The sequence below is a fragment of the Psammomys obesus genome, unplaced genomic scaffold (assembly GCF_907164565.1).
Source record: "Psammomys obesus unplaced genomic scaffold, mPsaObe1.curated_primary_1811, whole genome shotgun sequence".
Lineage (NCBI taxonomy): Eukaryota > Metazoa > Chordata > Mammalia > Rodentia > Muridae > Psammomys > Psammomys obesus.
This window is the reverse complement of record NW_026596069.1, coordinates 20348629-20372931: the sequence shown is the minus strand read 5'-3', so window position 1 is coordinate 20372931 and position 24303 is coordinate 20348629. Positions and strand designations below refer to the sequence as shown.

General features: G+C 48.0%; 1 protein-coding gene across 3 annotated transcripts in view; it reads right to left on the bottom strand.

Moving 5' to 3' along the window:
• Positions 1–24303, bottom strand: part of Kctd1 (potassium channel tetramerization domain containing 1) — a 187744-nt gene that overhangs the window by 85865 nt on the left and 77576 nt on the right. The window contains exon 1 of one of the 3 annotated variants that reach the window (XM_055625782.1): positions 8319–8435. The exons of 1 other annotated variant lie outside the window; for it this stretch is intronic. Coding sequence is in view for 1 of the 2 variants with exons in the window: in XM_055625780.1 (XP_055481755.1) it covers positions 6147–7964 (1818 nt within the window). In the remaining variant the exon portion in view is untranslated. Of the gene's footprint in view, positions 1–6146; positions 7990–8318; positions 8436–24303 lie in introns of those variants that run through there. One more of the 3 variants, XM_055625780.1, reaches the window with a different exon arrangement.

Genomic DNA, 24303 nt, shown 5'->3' with positions numbered 1-24303 from the left:
GAGCACAGGGCCCGTGGAACAGGCAGGACAGAGACAGGTGTGCCTACAACATCAGCACTGGAGGGCACACAAGAGGATCCCGAGACGTTACTGCTAGCCAGACACATCGATGGACCCCAGCTTCAGTGAGAGACCTGATCTCAAAAACTAAGATGGAAAACAACAAGGAAGACAAAATCAACTTCTGGCTATATACACACACACACTCTCTCTCTCTCTCTCTCTCTCTCTCTCTCTCACACACACACACACACACACACACACACACACATACACACTAATATATACAACACACACACACTCACACATACACACTAATATACACACACACTGACATACAGGCAAATACACATACACACATGGGTGGACCACTTCAAAGTTTCAAGTTCTAAAACTGCATTTTTTGTTTTGTTTTGTTTTTGACTTTAGTTTATTAAGATCAATCAATATTCCTTCGGGAACAATGAATTCAATTACACTCCCCCTTATGTCTACTCTCCAAAGGAGTCTTTTAACCGGTGAACCGTGATTGGAGACTGGTCGCACGGCTTCTAGGAACAATAAGTCTGGCTCAGGCCCAGATTGCTGGCTTACACACTTGCTCCTGAGTCCTGTAGTGCAGCCAATTACCCAGGAACTCCAACACCGGTGCTTTTGAAGCAGCAGGTAAAACACCAAAAGAGAACCGGAAATGGGGACCTGCAGAGCTGACGCGGGCTTCCTCACTGGCCATGCCGCCTCAAGAGCCCCAGTGATCACCAGTCCAGCTAGCAGTTCTGAAAAGAACCCCTGAGGCTGGAGGTGTCGCTCAGCTTGCCTCAAATGTGTGACGCAGTGGGTTCAACCCCCAGCACCCCATAAGCTGGGAGCAGTGGTGAGTGCCTACAATCCCAACTCAGGAGGATCAGCAGTTTAAGTCATGGCCTTAGAGCGAGTTCAAGGCCAGCCTGGGCCACAGGAGGCCTGTCTCAGAAAACCAAAAAGGGTTGTGAGGTCCTCTCTCCATTCAAGATCTACTCTGATTATAACAAGTGAGTTATGCAGCGGCATCAACCAGTTTCAAAACAGAGCGATACAGAGATTTTACATTTTACACTGGGGGTAGCCAACACGTGGTCCAGAATGGCTGTAGGTGCAGCCCAGCATAAACGTACTTATAATGTTATGAGATTTAGGGGGCAGAAGGCTTAACCATGAACTTTGTGGTGCCCAAAGGTTGGATGCTCCTGTTTTACATAGACAACACCCAAGCTTTTGTTTGTCAGTACATCTCTCCCTGGTTTACCTATCTGCTTTAACGTCTAGAGAACTGGCCTTTGATATTGATTTGTATATGTCTGAGCTAATAAACTTCTCGGTGTGGTGGTGTGCCCCTGCTAACTCTAGCTGCTCAAATGGCTGAGACAGCAAAATGGAGACCGGCCTAGGTAACACAGTGAGATCCGATTTCACCAACAGGAATGAAAACATCCTCATCAGTACTGACAGTAATATAAACACGTAAGACTTCATAAAGGAAAATATAAGCTAGATCGCTTTCCTCCAATGAAAGCTGCAGAACATTGAGTGTACAATCAACCAGGCATCATGGCTAGCACCTGCAGCACTTGGGCACTAGAAACAGGAGGCTTAGGACTTGGAGACTAGCCTGGGCTACATGAGGCCTTATAGTATCCTCCCCACCAAAAAAACCCCACAAAAAACAAAACCAAAAAAACCCACCTTTTAATTTTTTTTAATTTTGATCTGGTTTTAATATGAAGTGGAGCTGAAACCTACTTGCCAAGGACACTACTTGCCAAAGTAGAAAACTGATCAATTTATAAATTCCTGGCACAAGGCTGAAGTAGTCAACACTCCTGAGTGAAAACGATAAGCTATGCACTTATGCACAAGACACAGAGTTCCTCTGCCAATTTGAAGTTTCCCTAAAAGAGCAAACATCTTACCGTAGAAAGGAATGCAGCCACACACCAACACTAAGAGAACAGGAAGATCGCCGCTGTTAACAAGGCAGTTCAGCCTAGTAACCAGTGAAAAGGAGTCTTGTTTTCCCCACTGTCTCTCACACCTGCACAATTTCTCACCTTTACAAAAAGACATTTCTCCTGCCCAGTCTTCCAACCCAGAACACAACCTCAGAGACAATCTCAGCACTACATCCGCCAAACACAAGCGCGGCACACAGCAGCTTCCTCAGCACGAGGAAGTGTGAACGAGAGCACGGCGCCGGAGGGCACACCCGTGACCCCAGCGCTGAGGAGGCCAAGGCTGCACGACCAGCAATTCTAGGCTACTCTGGGCTACACAGCACAACCTTCCCTGACAACACTGTACCCCCGCAAAAAAGCAACCGTGACATTAGCCTCTGGCTTCTTCCAGAAGGTAAACTGAAGAGCCGTGTGCGTCAGCTAGGTGACTGCTCCTGTGTCTGGCCTGTCTACTGTAAGGACCAACAAAAGAACAACACAGTGGGGCAGGGATTTATCCCACCTGAAGCAAGTGTAACTTGGGTCAGAAGTCTGCAAGTGCTCCAGAAGTTAGAGAGGGAGAGAGAGAGAGAGAAAGAGAGAGAGAGAGAGGTGCTGCATGGGGCTCTGTGTATGCATACTATAACAACATCAACGAAAACTATGGTAAGTAGAATGTTAAATTATTAATATCTTTGAGCGATGAAGAATACAATTTCAGGACTGAGATATGGCTGAGCATTAGCCCCCCAGCACAGCAGACAAACGTGCTACCAACTTTCACCATCTGCTTAAGCAGGTAAAATGCTGTATTTTCGCACAAAGAGAATAGTTATAAAAAGTAGGATATAGTACTACGTCTTCTGTTTTTCCTATTTAATATTTTTAACTTATTTTTGAGGTAGGATTGCACTATAGAGCCCAGGCTAGCCTCACACATAAGACCCTCCTTCTTGAACTGTCTCAGTGATGGGCTGCCATGCCAAACTTTTTAAAATGGAGTATGGGAGTATGTCTCCCCCCCCCCCCTTAACAGAGGGTTCTCTGTGTAGCCTTGTCTGTCTCTGGACTTTGTAGACCGGGCTGGCCTCGAACTCACAGAGAGCTTCCTGCCTCTGTCTTCCTGAGTACTGGGATTAGAGTTGTGTGCCACCGTGCCTGGCTGCAAGTATGCCTTTAATATACACAAAGTACTGGGTTCAGTTTCCAACACCGAAATAAATAAGTAAATAACAAAGTACAATGGAGCGTGCAATTACTACCAGAAATTTGATCGCCATGACACTTCTATGGGGATGGGGGTTAACATAAAGTACTTTTGACTGCACAACAACTAAAGACAATTAGTTGGCCAGTTAGAACTACTATCACCCCTCTGGAAGACAGATAACCTAGGGGGAAATCGTAAATTGCATACTGCTGTTCATTCTTGAGTGCATTCATTTTCCTACCATTCCCATAAATGAAGACACTTGTTAACACCCTCAGAGGTTAAAAAATAAAATAAAATAAAAGGAAAGAGGTTACTCATCCTTAAATCATAGTTCTCCTTTCCAAGGTCAACTATGATCTAAAAATACTAACTGAAAAATTCCAGAAATAAGTCATAAGTTTTCTTGTAGAATATTGTACTTGTTCTATTTTTATCAAAAGATGCTACTGTCCACCTTCTATTGTGCCTGATATATAAGTCAAACTTTATGACTGGTGTGTAGGGAAACACAAAACAAAACAGGATATATCCATGGTTTAGTGCTATACATGAGTGGTGGTCTTGGAATGTGTCTCCTGAGGACAAGATGGGCCTATTTTGTCAGTTTATCTCAATTAGTACATTCTTCATCTCCTGGGGAACTAACTCACCCTCTTAGAAGAGACTTAAGCACCAGAGTGTGACCTCTGCCTTAGGTGTACTAGCATGGCCACCAGTGGCCACTGTTACGGGTAGAGTACCGTATTTATAATTAAGAAAATTACAGACATTAATGCGCAAACATGGGGATTTTAATACATGCCAAAGGTAAAAGTTTAGCATCATCTTTCCCCTTAAGACAAGCATCTGTTTCCTGCTGAAACCCCTTAAAGTGAGTTCAGCAATTTAAAGTTCTCTTCGATACCTTACTGCTGGTTTCTTTAAAAAGAAAGATGTTTTCTACTCTACTCTGACTGAAAAGTTGACTATTAAATACACGCAAACAGGGCTGGCGATGGGGTTAGAGTACAGCACCTGTCTGTACAGAGCTCTGGAAACCCCCCCCCCCCAAGAAGTACAAACAACCCCTTTTCTGCAGTTTTAACTAAAACAGCAGAAAGGCTGTTTTATGGGTAAGGCACTGTTGTATAGCCAGTTAATAATAATATAAGCAAAATACAGCCAGATCTCCATTTAACTTAGGAGTTGCCTGACAATGGCTTGAGAATAATAAAAGTGTCAGTATAAAGTTTTATAGGCTGATTTATCCCACTAGAGTGAGCAAAATACAGTAACCAGGGGAGTGCACGCATAGAAAACAAAAGCCAGGAAAGAAGAGGAAGAGGAGGAGAAGGAGAAGGAGGGGGAGGGAGAGGAGGAACAAGAAGAAGAAAAGGAGGAGGAGAGGAGGAGGAGGAGGAGGAGGAAGAAACCGTTATGGGCCCTTCAATCACACACCTATATGACACCAAAGCCCAAAACTAACAGATATCAGCAGACAAACCATTTCAGTATTATTCTGCATGCATACAGAATTAATACACATTCTTAATCTTTAAAACTCTTAATTAATCAGGTGGGACTCTAACCCAGGGCACCTTGACGATATTCATTAGGAGAATGACCATTTCTGTTTTGTTTTCAAAGAAAAAGCAAACCCCTAACTTACCTCTCCACCCTTAAAACACTTTTAAACAATCCGTCAGGATGACCCACACAGAGGCGCACAGCAGGACAAGGCCCACAGGCCCTGTGTGGTTTAGAGGCCAGTGCTGCTGAGACCCTTCCTGCCTACCTTTGAGGCAGGCCCATCGGAAAGGGTAAGCTTATCCAAAACTGGAATCTCCACTTAGGAGAAAAAGCACAGGGCTCCAGACGTGGGGCAGAATTCCTATTTCTGCTGATGGTAGGGGAGGTCAAGATGGTAAAAACTTTCTGTGTCCCGCCTGCCGAACGGGCCACAAGAGACTCCCCATGTCTGCCTTCTGGAGAAACACCCAAGCCGGGGCCATAAGCCTAACAGCGCTGTTGAACAGGTGCCTCCCGCAGAGGAGCAAGGGAGAGTTTCTGACATTTCAGTCCCCAGCCTCTACGGAGAGTGAGCACTGTTAGGAGTTGACAGCGATTGCGGGTGGGTTTCTTCCAGATTTAATGACAATACGGAAAGCCCCAGTTTTACTCTTGTCCAGCTGTTCACTTACTCTGGGGTGATGATTCTCCTCCCAACCCTTCTCTCTCTTCCTTGTTTGGGCCTCAGCTTCAATCGTGCTAGCGCCCATGGCCAACTTGGCACCGCACAGCTGCACGCCGGTGTATCATGTCCGTAGCCCAGACATCGCTTTCCCATCTGAGCAAGGTTAGCAAAGGCTAATGGGAATGGTACCCCGAAAGGTCACGTTACACGCGGCTGCACGTTGAAAGGATAAACCGGCACTCCTCCGCCAGCTGCTACAGTCTCCGCCCCTTTTCTTTAACAACAACAACAAAAGCGATCTACAGGAAGTGGCACTGGCGAGTTTTCTCTCCTAATAATCCAGAAGTGTTCTCTTTTCCCCCCCTACCTTCAGAAGTTACGGCAAGTATGTAGCGGAGCATTTTAAAAGTAACTCCATTCTAATACGATTCAGGTAACTACCTCTACTGAGCTCTCGGGCGGTCGTTGACTTCCGAAGCTCAGGCATCAAGGAGAGGCATTTGCAAGAGCGAGCTTAAACCTTCCGTTCTGAGAACTTGGAGGTTTCTAGCTTCGCTGCAGCCAGCGCCTTGGAAACTAAGGATCCCCGGCATCTTTTAAGGTTGTACGTAAAGTTTCCCCCCCAAACGTGAAGAGTTAAAATCTCTAGGGATTGTATCAAATCCGGTGCCCTATAACAGCTACTTAAAAAAAAAAAATCCTCGCCACAACCCCGATCTAAGGGAGCACAAAAGTTAGCCCCAAACTGGTACCAGACAAATATTTCATGCACAGACATCGGTTTGGTTACCTGGGTGGGGGAAACAATGGCAGGTGAAACTATGGTGGGAGAATTGGTGCTTCGGTGCCCATTGACTTCTGGAAGAAGAGGCAGGGGGTCGTGTTTCACGGAAACCACCACCACCGCGTCCACGGGTTCCGAGGAGGGACGGATACAAAGTCTTTTGGGGGAAGAAGGGCCGCAGATTTCCCCGGACCCGAACACTGACTCGTACAGAGCGCGCTTGGGCGCAGCCTCAGACTTCACGTCGGGCCCGACCTGGCTGTCTTTGGGGAGGATGTAAGTGCTGCCCAGCGAGGGCGGCTGGGGGCGGTGGTGGTGGTGGTGGTGGTGGGAAGGGTGGGTGGGGGGATGGTGGGAGTGGTGGTGACGAGCTGACCCGTTCAGAGCCTCGGTATAGCAGCCCTGCGGGGCCGGGGAGCCCAGCTTGGTCCCGATGCCCGCGATGCTGTTGAGCGTGGCGATGGACACCGCGCCGATGCAGTGGTTGGTGTAGGTCTTGGACAGCTTGGCCGCCTTGGAGAGCATCTGCATCCTGGTGCCCAGCAAGTTCTTGCCTATGGCTTTGTTCTCGTACCAGGTCACATCGCCCTCACTGCAGTGGTCCCGGGGCCGCTGGAAGAACGCTTTGCAGAGGGGATTGCGCTTCGACAGGTACTTGACGAAGCTGGCGTAGGGGCAGAACTCGGTGCCCGTCTCGTACATGCGCGGCAAGTTCTCCTCGTCGCTGCTCTCCGCGCGCTTCTTGCTCCAGGACGAGGAGCGCGACTTGTGGTAAGGCCCGAGCGACTTGAAGTAGACGAACTTGCGGCCGTCCTCGTCCATGGCCAGCCCGAAGGAGTCCTCCTCCAGCTCGCGCTGGTTCTCGCGGCCACGCGTGCAGAAGTACATGCACGTCTCGAACCAGACCTTGTTGAGCAGCCCGAAGGGCGTGTTGGTGCTGAAGACGCTGGAGGTGTAGAGCTTGCGCAGGTCGGCGCGCGTGATGGCTTGCTTCTGCACCACGGGCCCCGCGCCCTGCTCCTCCAGCTTGCGGATGACCGCGGCCAGCGTCAGGTTGGCGCTGCGCAGCTCGGGGTCCTTGGTGAGGTCGAGCGTGCGACAGTACGGGGGCTCGTTGAGGTAGCGGTTGAGGGAGCTGCGGATGCTGATGAGCGACGACTTGCTGTAGAGCTGGCCGCTCTTGGAGCGGGCCTCGGCGTAGAAGGAGCGCAGCACGCGGCACAGCGCCCCCTTGTCCATGGTCTCGAAGTCCGGGCTCTGAGCCTTCTCGCTCAGGTACTCCCGGAAGATGCGCACGGCGTAGCGGGTGGCCAGCCGGGTGTTCTCGCTCAGCCGGGCCCGCTCGGGGCGCTGCAGCACGTCGGGGTCCAGCTCCGCGCTGTCCCCCGGCGGCCCCACGCGGGCCCGGGGCGCCAGCAGTCGCGGCGGCGCCTCGGGCTCCAGCGCGGCGCTCTGGTCCATATGGATCATATGGACCGGCTCAGGCTCCAGCTCCTCCCCGGCGGAGTCCTCCGGCTCCAGAGGCTCTTCCCAGTCCATCCCCATCTCCTCCTCTTCCTCCTCCTCCTCGTCCTCCTCCAGCCCCCCACCTCCGTCCTCCTCCTCCTCGTCCCCCGTTATCTGCACCTCCTGGATCTCGTCCTCCTCCTCTTCTTCCTCCTCCTCCTCCTCGCCCGCGCTGCAGTAGTGCGGGCGGCCGTGGCGGCGGCCGCGGCCCCCGGCCCCGCGCTCGCCCTCACCCCGCTCCCCATTGTTCTCGGCCGCTGCGGCGGCGCTGCCGCCCGCGCTGGTGTTACAGTCCCCGCTGCCAGGCATTCTCGCCATATTGCCGTCTCCCTGCCAGTCCTCGGGCAGGGCGCATGCGCTATATTGGACCGCAGCGCTGAGAGCTTTTGTGTTTAATGACCTTCAGCTACCGGGAGGCAAAGCCGGGCTCTTAAAGGAGCCGCGCTCCAATTGTCATTCCGGAGCGCCTCTCGGGAGGGGCGAGGGGATGCCAGGGAAGGGAAGTGGGGGGCGGGGGATAACTGTGGCCAGGAGAGGGTAAAAGAGGGAGGCCGGCCGGACCTTCTTACTCCCCCAGCCCGAATCCCCACTTCTAGGAAAACTTTGGGAGGAAAAAAAAAAATAGCAAGGGGAGGGAGAGCTGTCGGTGGGGGCGAAACACTCCCAACTTACCCTCTGGCGGAGCCGCCGCGCGGGCCCGGGCGGGCGCGAGGGAGGGCTGGCGAGAGGGCGGGGCGGTGTCGCTTCTTTAAGTAATGCCGGAGGAGCGGTGCCCCCTCCACCGCCCCCTCATTGCCCCCCGGAGCCGGGGGATCCGGGCGGTTGCTGCAGTGAGCCGGCTGCGGGTGCTGCTGCGAGGAGCCGGTGTCCGGGACCGCCCGGAGCAGGCAGGTTAATGAACTGGGTGGAGGAGGCTCAGCGAGGCCCAGCACCCTCTCTGCGCCCGCGGCCAGGGCGCAGCGGGCGAGGCTTGGGAGCAGGATGGGGCTGGCGGCAGCGCCGGCTCCCCCACCTACTTGCTGGCGGCGAGGCGCGGGGGCCTGGGGCCAGCAGCGCGGCTCCCAGCTCCCATCCCTACTCTCGCTAAGGAGCGGAACACGCCCCACGTCAGCCTCATCTGTTTAGACTTTTCCAACTGCCACTTTTAAGCTGTCATTAAAGACCCGGGGCGCTCCCCAAAGGTCTGGGGCAAGTCCGCACCGGTCTAGCCAGCCCCGGGAAAGTGAAAAAAAAAAAGAAAGAAAGAAAGAAAAAAAGAAAGAAAGAAAGAAAGAAAGAAAGAAAGAAAGAAAGAAAGAAAGAAAGAAAGAAAGAAAGAAAGGCTGGGAGGGGTTGGTGGGAGGAGAGCTGTGGGAAGAATCGCTTTCCGGGACCCCAGGGACCCACCCGCCACCCACCAGGGCCGCCGTCCTTCCCGCCCTAGGGCTAAGTGACACGACACCCCCCGGGGTGAGGAGTGCCCAGGTTAACCCTAAAGGATAAGCCGGAGAGGGGGCGGTTGGGAAAAGTGAACTTGGGTTTGGGTCGCCCCCGCTCTTGCCACAATTCTGGTAATTCGGATCCCGGGCGCGCTCTCTTAAGTTTGCCAACTGCCCTGCTTTCGCCCTCCGGGCTGCGCTGCCTCCGGCGCGTGGGGGCGGGCACCTCGGAAACTGGATAGACAGCCAAAGAGCTCGCCGGGTCCCGCTTTCCCATAGGAGATACTGTCCCATTTCCAGCCAAACTCCCGCCACGGACGCGCCTAGGCCCTGGGCACGTCCTCGAGTCGCCGTCGCCCTCCCCACCCCCTGCCCGCGCCCTGAGGGTAGCGCCCTAGGGGTAGCGCCCTAGTGACGCCGCTGCTGTTTGGTGGCAGTGGCCAGAACAGTCATCCTAACTTTCTCCAACTCCCCTGGGAAGCCCGAGTGTCCCCTTGGTTTGCCAGCCAGGTCCGAGACCCAAGGCTACGGAGAACTGACAGAGGCAGATCCCAGCAGTACGCCCTGTGCCAGGGCAGACCTCCCTGGAGGCCGGCTCGCTGGGTCCTCACCTGCGTCATTGGAATTTGCCTCTACGTCTCCGTCTCAGTGGGGAATCCTGTCTCAACTATTTGTTCCTTTTTTTCCCCTGTTGCCTGTTCCACCCCCTACCCCCACCCACCGCGCGTTTATCATTTTGTGCCTCAGTAGAAATCATCGATCAAATTTAAATTTAATTTACAAGAAATGTTAAATAGGAAGAAAAGGCGAAGTCTGGGCCGAGTGAGCATCTAAGTGGGAGGTGACAGTGGCTTTTCTGCGGCCATCTTTCGTCACCCTCTGAGAGCCTCCTCAGCCCTGGACACCACAGAGCGTCGGGGAAGTCATGCCAGGTGTGAAACAAGCTGTGACAAGTCCCTGTCTCGCAGGTTCCCTCCAGCTCCTTTGGGAAACACACACACACACACACACACACACACACACACACACACACGCCCACGCGCCCTCTCATCACCAACAACTGTCCAAGGATAAGAGGATCCTGGAGGTTATACTTGTGGGGAATCCTTCCCCAGGTGCTTCTAGAGAGGCGGTCAGAACTGTCACAGAGTTCTGGTCTGTGTCTCAGCTCCGGGAAATATGTAGAGATGTACTAGCTTCCCAGAGCGTGGAGCAGTGGGCAGCTGAGTGGACACGCTTGGCCCAGAGCTCATCTCAGGAGCTAGCACGGCGGAGTTGCACACCGCCACTTCCGGAGACCCCGCATTTCGTCCCGTGACGGTTCCAGGTTTTGGAATCTCAGAGGATCGCTACAATGCTAGGAACTCCATTGGGCGCCCGCAAATCACTTAGCTACCAGTGGCCTTGACCTCTTAGAAGCGCTTTGAACCGAAGGTCCGCCCAGCCGGCGGGCTGCGCTCCGGACTTCGCCCGGGGGGGGGGGGGGGGGGTCCAGTTCCCTGCTTGGGCCCACCAGAGTCCTGCAGGTCTCCCCACGTCTGTAGAAGATCGGTACAACCTGCTCCCACGCAGACATCGGCTCCCCTCCCCTCTAGGGGAGCTGCTTCCAATTGCTTGCAGTTTGCCGGAGGCGGTGCGCTGAGTTGGACGCTCCGGGAAACAAAGCAACCAAAAACAGCTTCCAGTTGACGTCAACGTAACTTCCAGAAAAGAAAATAGTTTTGTGTTCCCAGGACAAAATACCCCCCAGGGCAAGTCCCTACTGGCAAAAGCCAGGCGATGGGGGTGGGGAATGGCAGGGCTGAGGAGGGGAAAATGTCACCCAGGCACGAATCACTTTTTAACGTACTTGAAGAAAGCAGTTTCAGGAGCTGCCTTGACAATGTTCGAGCAACAGGCAGGACCCGAGTTTAAACTAGAGACGAAAACACACCTTGGAAAGTATGCTTTGGCCTGACTGTTGCAGAACTGTTCATTCGCCTGCTCGCACTAGCTTCTGACCAGCTACCAAAATCTTACACCAATAAGGATACTTCATCAAATACCTCTCCAGGTCAGTAACCAACCTAGTTTCCAGGAAGAACTACCAGAAACAAAACAAAATAAAACAAACACAACAAGAAATACGTGTTCTTTCCCCACTGCTCATCAAAGGAAAGAAAGATAAGGAGAGAAAGGTTGCTTAATTTTTGAAACCAGTAGCATAAAATTACAGTTGAATTCAGAAAAGAGCTCAGTTCCACGTTTACTAAATGATCTCTTAAAAACATCCTATAGTTCCATATACTCAATTTGGAACCGAAAAAAGAATAAAAAATGCTCTCATTTTAGTTGATGCAATATTTCTTGTTTAGTCTGTCTTCTAAGTCCTCCAACTTGACTTCACATAATGCAGTTCAGCTCACCACTTAAAACTGTGCCAGAGTGCAAATGATTACAATTTATTACAAAAACAATACAGTCAGTGTAGAGCTTTCGCCGCAACCATCCAACTGTCAGAGTCCTCACCATATGCCACCTGAAGATCGTTGCAACCTCTGCGAGATGCCTGTCCACAGGAGCTGTCTCTGTCCACACCGTTAGAAAGCATCACGGATGCCTCCCTGTGTTTCCCCATCTCAGAAAGTAGACATGTGCATTTCAGGAGGAACTCTTCCACACCCACAAGCCCACACACATCTGCTTTTATAAACCATGGATTTCCACGCCACATTCTCATAGTTTTGCTGTCAATATCAATTAGGATAGCCTTTTAAGAAAACCACCAGGCAACCTCTTCAAAAAGCCATCAAAATGCTCAGGTATTGCTTCCAGTTTTCGGAGGTTCATCTGCTAAGAACTTGGTGTGAATGCCTTGGACCTGCCTTGTTTCCTCTCCTAACCCAATTCACTTAAGAGTCTCAGAATGCTGCCCAGGACAGGATGAGCTCTCCAGCCACTTTTTACAAACAAATGAACAAACAGGGGTTGTGTTTAGTTAAATCCAATATTCATCGGGATTTTTTAAATTTGAAAGATCTAAGATACCATGAACAACATTCTACAACTCAAAAGCAGGACAGAAAACAATGATTAGACAACAGCTGTCCCTGAGACTTAAAGAGAGTTCGATAACTGTTTTGGATTAATATGTCCATCATCAATTTTTTTCCCTCTAGTGGAGCATTTTGTAGAAAGTTATTTATAGCAGTAGAGAAAGGGACCACCTCCCCTGTCCCCAGTGGGGTTAATGAGTTGTTGTGTACTCTTTGAAGGCAAGTCTAGGGAATGGAGGTGTCTGTGTATTATGAGAGGTGAGTTGGAGAGGATTTACATTGCTAAATCCTTTGGATTTTGTGGGTTCTTGGGCAGAGGCCAGAAAAAGCATTTAGTTAATCACTTTAAAGAAACAAATCAAAAGAGAAAACCATGCCCTCTTGATTTGATTACTTAAAGATTCATAAAGTGCTTTTGAGGCTAAATATCAATTCAAATTGAAGCTAGTTTGACATGTCTTCCCCCCCTCCCCAATTTCACTATTAATTCCGTTGCATTCAATTGAGGATCATCTTGAGTAATGTTTTTTTTTAACTTGGATGAAATCTGAACTCATGTAATCTAACTCTACAGAGCGGAAAAGAAGTAACGCTGAAAGTACAAAAATATGTCTTATGACTGTAACCCCACTTATTTCCCCCAAACAGTTTAGCAAGGTGGCTGAGATATAGTAAACACTCAATAAATGTACAGATGCTCCCATATAGCAAGAGAGCTGCAGGCTGTAGAAGGAGGCTTCTGGGAGCTTCCTTTCCAAGCCCAGGCTGTCTGGGCATTTAATATGGTTTCTGAAACATTAATAAACATTTAATTATTGACTCACTTGTTTTGTTTTGCTTTTTTGAGACAGGAACTCATGATGTAGCTCAGGTTGGCCCCAAACTCAAGATCTTCCTTGCCTCAGCTTCCCTAGTGCTGGAGTGACAGACAGGCTGAGCCACATTAGGCTGAGCCATTAGCCCTTAGCTTTAAAGCTCCTATATTTCCACACTTCATTATAAACAAGGAAACTAAGGCCAACACATTTTTAAAGTTCAGGCTGTGGTATGCAGTTAGGGAAAGAATACTCTTGCATGTCAGGAAAGAGGCTCTCAGTTTGATTCCCAACATGTTAGAAACACTTAAAATAAACGTTAGAAAGTTAAACCATGTGGCCCAGGTCTTCTAAACCTCACCTGGGTAGGCAAGCTAGTTCCATAGCCCATGACCAAACTTCTTTACCTCATGCAGCTTCTAAGGAAACAAAGGACACACACACAGAGAGACACACACACACTACTTACTCTTAAGGAAGTGATTCCCTGCCACTCAAATTTCTGTTCATGTGACTTTGGGGATTTGGGGAAGACAATGTTGCTAGGCTGAGGCCCTGGACTTTGGGTATTGTAGAAATGAGCTGAGAAGTGTCATAATCTTTATCAGACAGTGGTTCTATTTTTCTTAGTTTATTGGAAGTAAAGCCCCATTTGTGCTTTAGAGAATTCAGAATGAAGCTTTTGGAGACAAAAGGAATGCTCACTCACCCAACCAGATTAGCCTGCAAACATTCTACTCAAGTTCTGGGCTCCTCTGTGTGCATCTTTGGGGGCAAGGTGGGGTATTGCACATTTTTGTCTTTGATGCTATGCCAGAAAAGCACGTCACAGTAAACCTAACATAGTGATTGACAGGAATAGAAAGTTTAGATTCTAATTGTTGCCAGGTAAGTGTAATTCTGGACCTTTCCAGCTACCTACCAGGTTCCTAGGTATTTTTTAAATGAATAACATGCAAGAGGAATGTGATTTTCCATAAGCAGGTTGTGTGTCTGTGGAATCTGAAAACGTGGTGTCTCCCTTTGTTATAATATCCTGACAATAAAATGTCACTTGGCCAATAAAGGATTCAAATGCAAAGATAGTCAAGCCCTACTATTAACAAGGAGAGGCATTTCCTTATCTTGTAGCCATGTGTTTCTAAAGAGTCCACTGAAGCGTCCATCAGTACTGTTATTAAGTAATATAATTTCCATTTCATCACAACACTAATTAAAGTGGTAGAACAACTAATAATATTGGTTAGTGTCATACAATAAATGTTTGTGAATAATAGTGATTTACAACGGTTTTAGTATATAAAATATTTCTGAAACTTTGCTCTCTTCATATAGCTTATTGAACTAGTGAGATCAAAACAAAATGAACAACAAAAATTAAAAACAATACTTTATCTCCAAATGTTGACATAAACTTTTAAAATATTTTTCATATGTTTTTTTTGTCATTACCAGTAGGACGGTCTCTAAAGAAAGCACTTAGGTGACCACTTCACAAGCCATGACAGTGCTCATAGTCATCGGAGGCCATTTTCGTAAGAAATACCTTGTTCTATTTCTGTTTGGTTTCATTTATTGTGTCTAGGCCACTGGGACCAATGAGTTCTTTAGTTTACCTTCAGAGTGTGTTCCACAATGGTATTTCATAATGTCTCAGAGACCTACCTTTATGGTAGGTTCACAAAGTCTTGCTAAATGAAGAAGAAATCATACTTTCTTGGTAGCCTTGTTAGGCACCTCTTGGTGGCTCATGATAATGAAAGTGAAGATAAGGGATATCGAGTAAAGGGGCTTACTGCTCACGACACATTCAAAGCCCTGAGACAGTTTAAGGGCCAGCATTTGAAGCTCCAGGCACCAGAAACTGGTATCAGGGTGTTTGGGGAGGCTCCTCGAGGGATGTAAGGAGGAGTCGATATGTACCTGCCCCGAGGCTGTTTCTAATGAACTAAAAAAAGAAAGAAAAAAAGATCTCCTTTTAAATACCCAGAAGCGCTAACCCACATTTTGAACTAATTGACTTACTTTCTTAGAAAAGCTTAATTTAACTGATGGGGGCACATGGGTTTATCTGAACATTTCAAGAAGCCGTGGGATGGGTTTGTTCTATTTCTTTAACTCGATGCTGGAGGCGCTTTAGGGAGGGGTGGGGAACTGTCCTGTGAGCCACATTTGCCAGACAGGGCAGCCTTCCAGCAGTGCCATGACTGGTGGGAGACTCCCAGCTCCTCGTGGTTGCTCTTTCTACAGTCTGTCCTCTGACGCAGCCCAGGAGCATATGTGACTACTCCCAGTAAAACCAGACTCCTCTAACACCGATGGAGTCCACTTTGCCATCACTCCCCTCCGTGGCTCCTTCCTGAAGTTAAAAAGCACAAAGCGAGACTGTGGTTTATGATGTTTTTCCGGCCGTAAGAGAAAATGAAGATGTAGAAATCATAGAAATCTAACCTAGGTGGGGAGTGGGTGTGGGGTCTAGTGTGTGTGTGTCATTTCTGGTTCACATTCAGGGAGTGTTTGCTAAGGGCTTGGGCTTGGAACACTCTCTCTTACTAGTATATGTGAGGCTGGCTCCTATGTTACAGGTGAGGAGGGCTTCAATAAGTCCTTCTGTATCTCCCCCGCTAGTTAGGACAACTCTAGAACACACACACTCTTTCTGAACAATTCTCCGGCACTTTTGATTCTTTTTTTTTTTTTCCAGAAAAAAAAAAAGTTTGTATTTGGTAGATTTCTACAGATTCCATTCTATAGCGTTTACTGTTTTAAGTCCTAAATATTAAATGTTTAAACATTCAGAAATCAAAACATGTCATCAGATGGTGCTGCGGTTTGACTTTATCTTCCAAATTTTATGTGCTAGAGACTTAATCCCCAAAGTGATATGTCAGTGGCACTTGAGAGGTGAGACCTTTAGGAGAGGACTGGGTCATGAGGACTTGGCCCCCATGGACTGATTAATCCACTCAGGGATTAATGGCTTAATGGGTAATGGAGGGAGTGGCATTGTCATAAAAGCCGGCTCTCTCTGGCACGGTTGCTCTGTCTTACATCAGACACTCTGTACTCCTTCAGGCCTCTGCATCATCCTTACCAGCAAAAAGGCTCTCACTAGGTTTTGTCCTCTTCATTGATCTTAGACTTCCCAGCTTTCAGAACTGAAGGAAATAAATCGCTTTCCTTTGCAAATGACCTACTCCGTGAGGTTCGGTGAGAGAAAATGAGCCAATGATGGATTTTGTCACTGTTTGCCAAGCACATGGTAAAGCAGGTAGGAAGGGGTCATCTTCAAGAAAGCACAGGTCCCCTGGCTCTAGAGAGGACATGGCTTAGGTAGGCTGGTGTGGTCATTCATAGTTTTTCCTTGTGCCTTTCTTCTGGTTATCCTATTTCCAAATGCCTTAGATCTCATGAGGCTGTTCTGCATCTTATCCTAGGAAGCTGTTTTGAACTACCACGGTTTGAAGGCTATTGCAAGCCAGGCCCCTTCTGCAGCCATATGGTGACATACAGAAGACAGCTTTAAGGTATGATCACAGAGAGAGAGGCTCAGGCATGAGCTTGCCATGGCGTCAGTACCAATTTTGTAGCATTTAGGTTGATTGATAGCAACAGCGTTTAATACCTTCGCACCATGTTCTGGTGACTACCATGTATTTCAAACTCATAATTTAACTTATTCTCTGTCTGTCTGTCTGTCTTTTTCTCTGTGTGTGTGCGCGTGCGTGCGTGCGTGCGTGTGTGTGTGTGTGTGTGTGTGTGTGTGTGTGTGTGTGTATGCAGGCCAGAGATCAACCTCGGGTGTCATTCCTTAGGTCCTGTCCACTTAGTTTTTTTTAAAATAGGCTCTCTCACTGGCCAGGAATTCACAGAGTAGGCTAGATCGACTGGCCGGGGCATCTCAGATGTCCACAGGTCTCTGCCCGCTCACTGCTAGAATTAGCTCTAAGTAGGCTGCACCACGTCTGTGTTATCCGTGCGAGTTCTGGGAACTGAACTCATGTTCTCATTGCTTGCAAGGCTTACACTCTACCAATAGAGCTGCCTCTCAGCGCCAGCATCGCTGGCTTCTAGATGTGGAGCCTGAGGCTGCATCAGAACCTCCCATCCACCTGGAGAAAGTGTTTAAAAATGCAGACTCTCAGGTGTCAACTCCAGGGGTCACGAATGTGGCTCAGGGATGCACATGCCACACTCAGCACAGATCATTTTAATACCACTCTGACCCCACGACAAGAAACACTGCTTCTAAAGCTAATATAATTTATTAACCCAGAAAGCAATTTCCTCTCCAGCCATGGTAACTAACCACATTGGGACTGTGAATCCCCCTGGAAAATCGGATGAAAATTATGAAACCTCTTCCTTAGAAGACCCACATGCTGAACCAGTGTGGCCTGTCAATCTCTTAGAGGAAGCATGCAGGGCTGGGGTCAAGGCTCCCTAAGCCCTGATTTTCAACACCACTGCAATACATGTCTTCCTTCCCCTGGCCTAAACATTACCATGTTTCTTTTCGTTAACTCCAAGTCTGACTTCTCCAGGACTTACTTGCAGTCTAATCACCCCACATCCTCTGTAGGATTTCCCTGACACAAGTCCCCTGTACATGAGGACTCCAAAGAAAACAGTGCTATAAATTCTGCACACTTGGATAACACCTGCCTGGCAGTTCCAGCTGATTCTGATACTTGACTTGCCTCCAAATGGCCCAGGAGGCTGATGGAAACCGGGAGTGCTCCTGATGTCTGATGGAGCCAGGCCCAGGTAAAACAAGGGGGTTCAGGCTCCAAGAAATTGCTGCTGCTGGGAGTGCACATCGCTCTTGAGAACCACAGGCCAAGGAGAAGGTGGATACACACCGTTCTGGTGTGAATGTCACGTGTTCCCTCTGAAGCACTTGTGAATATGTGATTGTTTTTGCAATGGTATTGGAAGGAGGGGACTTGGTGACTTGATCATCCGGATCATCCATAAGGTCTGGGGCTGTAACTCGGTAGTAAGGGCTAACCTAGAATGCAGACAGCCCGTGTTTGCTCCAAGATTGGGTTGTTAGCCCTTCTGCTTTCTGTCATGAGTTGAAGCAGGCTTTTGCCGTCACCATGTTTGTGGGTTCCCCAGCTTCCAGAGTCATGAGCCAAAATAAACTGCTTTTCTTATAAGTAATCTTCCCTCAGGTATTTTGTAACAGCAGCAGATAATGGACTAAGACAACATCGCAAAGAATGAATCAGCAAAGGAGGGAAGATGGAGTGAGGGTCAAGGGCATGAAGCCTGGTGAGCCTCCTTAGGTTGGCAAATCAGGACTATGGTAAGGTATCTTTTGTGGTTCTTCCATGGCCAGTGTGAAAGAGGCTTGTAGGATGCCTAAGTCTGAGCTGGCCCAGCCAGCCCGAAAACCCTGGTTTCCTTTCTCACTGGGAAAAATCTTCTTTCTCTTCTGCTGATTTAAAGTGTCTTTGTTATTTTATTTAATGATTAAAAAATTTTTTTATTATTATTTCATTTGATATGTCTGGGTGTTCTGCTTGTATATATGTCTGTGCACCGTGTGGGTGCTTGGTTGCCTACGGAGACCAGAAGAGGGTGTGGATCCCCTAGAACCGTAGTTGCAGATGGCGACGAGCGGCCATGTGGGTGTGGGGATCGAACCAGATACCTCTGGAAGTGCAGCCAGTGTTCTTAACTGCTGAGCCATTTCTCCAGCCCAGTCTTTGCTCTTTAAAAAAAAAAAAACTGTTTTAATTGTATTTATTTATTGTTGGGGGGAGGTCATGTGCATGCAACAAGTAGGTGTCAGTTCTCTCTTTCCACGGGTCTCAGCAGCAAGCACACTTACCAGCTGAGCCATGTCACCAAGTCCTGTGTACTTGTTTTCGTCTCCCTCAGGCCTCTCCTCTACTACTTTGAGTCTGGTTGTGAGTTAAAATCACAGGTAGAGATTGTAGAATCTGCTGACCTAGAGTTCCATCCCTGGAAAGCCTGAAGGACTTGGACTGGCCAGTGGTTCCAAGCAGGAACTTGTCCAAGCTTTGCAGGTGATTCCAGTGAGCAGTTAGGATGGAGACCCATTCACGTGTGTGCACTGAGAGTTGCTTCATATCAGAGGACAGGCTCCTGGGTGGGGAAAACCCACAGAAACTATGTGCAGCGTGTATACGTTACATCTGCATATTCATCTAGAACACAGAGAGACCCACAGTTTGCAGAAAAAATTTGAAGGCATCCATGACCCAAAATAACACAAGTCGTCCATATTTGGGGTCATAATCATGTTTCATCCATTATGCTATTAGTGTATGTATTGGTCTACCTCAGAGAGCATGAGTGGCAGGTGATACCAGTGCGCAAGATGTATGAACTTTCCAACCCAGTGGCTCATTTCTAAGAATCTGGGCTGTACTCAGACTTGTGCACCAGAATGCCATTGGAGCCCGGCTTCTAATTCAGAATCGCCGGCCTGAAATGCTAATTCATGCTTTACCCTCAGCTTAGGCCCAGCTGCACCTGAAACTCGAGGAGAGCCACCGTAACTCACCATCTGTCTAAGATTTTCAACAAGCCCTGCATCCCTGTCCGGTACTCTCAGCCTCTTTCCTTCACAGGGGTAGTAAGCTCTGCCAACCCAACTCGTGACTTGCTTTCAGTCCATAGTGGGGCTTCATCAATAAGTCAATTGATGGTTGTTCCAATTGTTTTGGGCTGCTATAGCTGCCATCACAAAATACTTGAGACTTGATGGCTTCCATGACAGAACTTTATTTTCTCATAGTTCTGAAGGTTAAAAGTTCAAACTTATAGTGCCAGTAGGGCTTGGCTGCCTCGCCTCCGGTTGAAAGAGTATAGAGAGCGTTCTAGCGTCTTTCTCTCTCTTTTTTCAAAGACCCCAGCTCCACCAGATTAGGGTCTTACCCTCAGGATCTCATTTTATCATAGTTGCTTCCCTAAAGGCCATACGTCTAAATAGAGTCACGTGGGGGAGGGGGCGTTACTTCCAGGGTACCAATCAGTTGGGATGGGGGCACTTACGTCCCTCCATACCTTCTCCTGGACTCCTGTCTTCACAATGCCTTTAAGCCAGGAACCTGGAGGTGTTCTTCTTTGTACTATTGTATCCGTGCCAAAACTGTCCCATTCACTTCACGCTCTCCTGTTCCAACGTCACATCTGCCGCTAACCCAGGCTAATTCGACAATTTAGTGATGGATGGGCCAAGTAAAGGTGGAGCAGTGCCCTCCCCTGGAGAGTGTGCCACTTCCCGTTGTGTCCAGGCTCTGTTCGGCTTCTTGTCTTTAGATGTTCACAGACGCCTTTGTGCGTGTGTGTGTGTGTGTGTGTGTGTGTGTGTTACCTTGTACTATTATTTATTGTTGGCACTGACCTTGCCTGGCATAGTTACTGACATACAGAAAGTACTCAACAGATGTTCATGCACGCACATACCTATGTTCACGTTAGCCATTAGCCCATGAACTACTGTGTCCATGCTACTCTTTGAAAAGGAGAGTCAGTGGGTTGACAAGTTATGTGGACCCAGAGCCAACAGCCTTGCTAAAATCAGTCACTGCTGCCTCCTAGCTGTGTAACCGCTAGGACCTTTTTCCAGTCTCAACTCACTGAACTAGATGCATATACTCAGACTGGGCTTTAGTCTCACTGCAGTGACCTTATAAACAGGATCAGTTATATCTGCTTATGTTGGAAACCTTTTTCCAAGTGTCCCCACTACCCTCTCTTGCCTTACTCTGGTATACTTGACATATTCTTAATTATCTATGAAGATCCCAATAGCTTTCACAAAACCATCTCCAACACTTTTCTCTGTTGTTACTGTTTTTGAGGCAAGAGCTAACCCAAGCTGGTTTCAGATTTGATGTAAAATTAAGAATAATCTTGAACTTATGATCCTCTTGCATTTTTCTGGAATGGCAGGTCTGGGCCACCACAGCTGGTTTGTGCCATGCTGGAGATGGGATCCAGGGCTTTGAACATGCTGGGCAAGCATCCTGGCAACTGAACTACATCCCCAGTCCTCAGCTCCCCTCTAAAACTGACAGCAATGATTCAACATTTTGTCATGATTATATCTCCACAGAGAAGATTTGTGTGTGTGTGTGTGTGTGTGTGAGAGAGAGAGAGAGAGAGAGAGAGAAAGAGAGGGAGAGAGAGAGGTGGGGGTTCTCAAACAAATTTACAAGGCTACGCAGGATACATTAGTTCTTGAAAACCAGGCAAAAGAAGAAATCAGAAAGCACACACACACACACACACACACACACACACACACACACAAAAAAAAAACCACCACAGCCCCTGTAACTGTTTCCTAGGATGACAGGATTGTGTGAGCCAAGTCTCAAAAGTTGACTCATTTTCCTTTAAGCAGCAGCTGTCCAGGAGAGGATGAGAGGGAAAGAGGTGCAGAATCCGCATTGCTGGAAAGAGAGAGATTTTGGAAATAAAAATGTGCAGAGGAGTGCTAAGGATGTCCAGTTACTACATAATTAGGGATCCGTGTCACTTTGATTCTGCAAACTGTTTAATTCCTTCATTTATAACTTCCCTCTTCATATGGTTATATTCCTGAGGGTCAGACACATCAAATTTTCTTATTGACTTTGTCTGTCATGCTGTGGAGATTAAATCTTGATTTTTCCCTTCTGGGGTGTGTGTGTGTGTGTGTGTGTGTGTGTGTGTGTGTGTGTGTGTCTGTGTGTGTGTGTGTGTGTGTGTGTGTATGTGTGTATGCAGGGGTATGTGGTATGCACATGTGTATGGAGAATATGGAGATGCTCTTTTTTGTGCAGGTGTGTTTAGAGGCTAGGATGTCTTCATCAGTTGTTTCTCTATCTTAATTTCTTGAGACAGTGACCTGGAGATGGCAGTTTTAGCTAGACTGGCTGGCTAGTGAGCCTCTGTCATCACCTGTCTCCACCTCACTGCTGGGGTTGCAGACACAGGGTACCACGTCTGGTTTTTACATTGGTTCTGAGGTTCCAAACTTGGTCTTCACAGTTGTATGGCAAGCAGTCTCTCTAGTGAGCTAAATGCCCAGCCCATTTCTTTCCGTTTCTGAAACCAAGCCTTCTCAGAACGCACCCTGAACTCCATGTCTTTGAGACATAGAAAGCCTGGCAAGAGTTCCCGAGGGAGCTGGGGCTACAGCTAAGTGGCAGAGCACTTGGCCAGCATGTGAAAGTCCCTGTGTTCAAGTTCTGTAGGAAAAAAAACATCAGAATGCCCCAAAGGGGCATTAAAAATAGCCACCCACCTCCGGGAAATAAATATGCACTTTCTTCCTGAGTACTCTGCATTTTGTGAGCATTGTTGTGATTTTTCTCTGAGTCCCACCTTGCTTTTCTGGATGAATTAATTGGACCCTAAAAGTTGTTGCTGGATGCTTCTCAAGTAGGTGAACACGCATTGTCTCCAGAAGCTCCTTCCCTGTGGGGCATGGATGTGATCACACCAATTCTTTTCTTTTCTTTTTTTTTCCCCCCTTTCTTTCAAAGAAGCATGGAAGAGTCAGCTTTAGTAGCAGAGGATTAGCCCAGCAGTGTCTGCTAAAGTCTTTGAAATCAGTAGATGAAAGGGGAAGAACAGAGATCTGTGCTAAGAACATGCACCGTCGCTATTTTTTGTTATTATTGTGAGGAATCACCCACTCAGACACTTTCTTATGCCTGGATCATTTTGTCCCTGGATTATGATGTTAAGTTTCACTTGGTGGGTGTTGGGGGGGGGAGCATTTTCTTCACAAGTGGTCTTTAACATTTCTTACCCAAGATGATACCTGTGTCTTGGTACAGTGTGAACCCTACGGTTTGTTTTGTTGTTTCATTACACACCCAGTGCCCAACACAGATCCAAGTGGATAATGAGCAAGAACTACACTGTGAACTAAATCAAGTGCAATGGCTTGCCATTTCACTGCTGCAATTAAACCTTGTTTTCTCTCAAACTATGATGATTATTAAACCATTATTATTATTTATTGCCTCTACCATTACTATTTTTTCTTCTTCTCCTCCTCTCTCTTTTCTACTCCTCCTCTTATTTTCTCTCCCTCCCCTAACCTTCTCTTCTGGGAATCAAACATGCCGGGTATGTGTTCTGCCATTGAATTACACACTGGGTCCAGACATTTGGCTTTTCAGAGTGCTATGATCTGCCCAAGGCCACTTGGGTTCTTTATCTGTGACCCCAGCTGGGAGGGAGTAGGAAGCTAGATTCCACAAGGACAGCGTCTTCTGCCTTATGTTTTCCCTGGCTGCGTCTCCTATGCTGTCAGCCTCACACCTGCACCTCAAAGGCATCAGACCAGTTCCATCAAGCTCTTTCTGTCCCCAAACAAACTGACAGGACTTGCCCCTCCCACCACACTGCCAGGATCTCTGAGCTGGTTAACAACCCACAGAGAAGGTTCGCTGCCCATCATGGGTGACCAGGGGCTCCGTGAGTCTTTTTCCGACTTGATAGGGAGTCGGACCTGGAGGCCTGGGAGGGTGGTTGCTCAGGAGCATCGGCTGGAACACTGCGGGGGTGGGGGGAGGCAGCCCCTGTGGCATGAGATCCCAGGTGTTGGCACTGGAGGTTCAACTTGACTCTACAGGCTCTGTGGGCTCATTCCAAAATCATAGCCCACACAGCAGGTGTTTCATCTTCTGACTCCCAGAACCTAGGACTACAGTCTTCAAACCTTTGTCTGGGGAGTGGGATCTTGAAGGAGGAAGAGAAGGAATGATCTTAATGTTAATTTTCACGGGAATTGCCAGTGTGTCTCAGGTTGGTAGAAGTATCAATGTGGATGTCACCATTTTGGGCTGCCTGCTGAATCAAAAGAGGAAGACACTTTCCCTGGCTGCAGGAAACTCTGGTATGAAAGAAATGAATGGAAACGACCTGGACAGTCTCAGCAAAGCTCGTCTCTTCTTGGAATCCAAATACCCATCACCCTTCCTTTGATACTCGCTGCCCGATATGCCATAAATCACTTATCCAAGAGATCTAGACAAACACCACTCAAGTCTATATTTTAGAATCCCCCCCCCCCCGAATAGGAAATTAAAAGGCTCCTACTAATCCTTATGTTGGGATAAGGACCCCAGGCATGTCTCCGAGCGTCAGGAAATGTGCTAGCAATTCAACGGAAAGTTACTTACATTAAAAAAAAAAATTATGTAACAGTGGCTGCTGCCTCTACTTGTGTCTTCTTGAGAGTAAGGGTATAATTCATCTCTGTAGCTCCAAAGGAGGACCCTGTCTGAGGGTCCTAGAATGTGAGGGCCTGTTCTTATACAGACACAGAGGCCCGGGCCTTGCTGATCAAAACAAGAAATAAACATACACTTTGAAGCTGGTGACTGAGATTTCCCTTCATCTGTTTTAA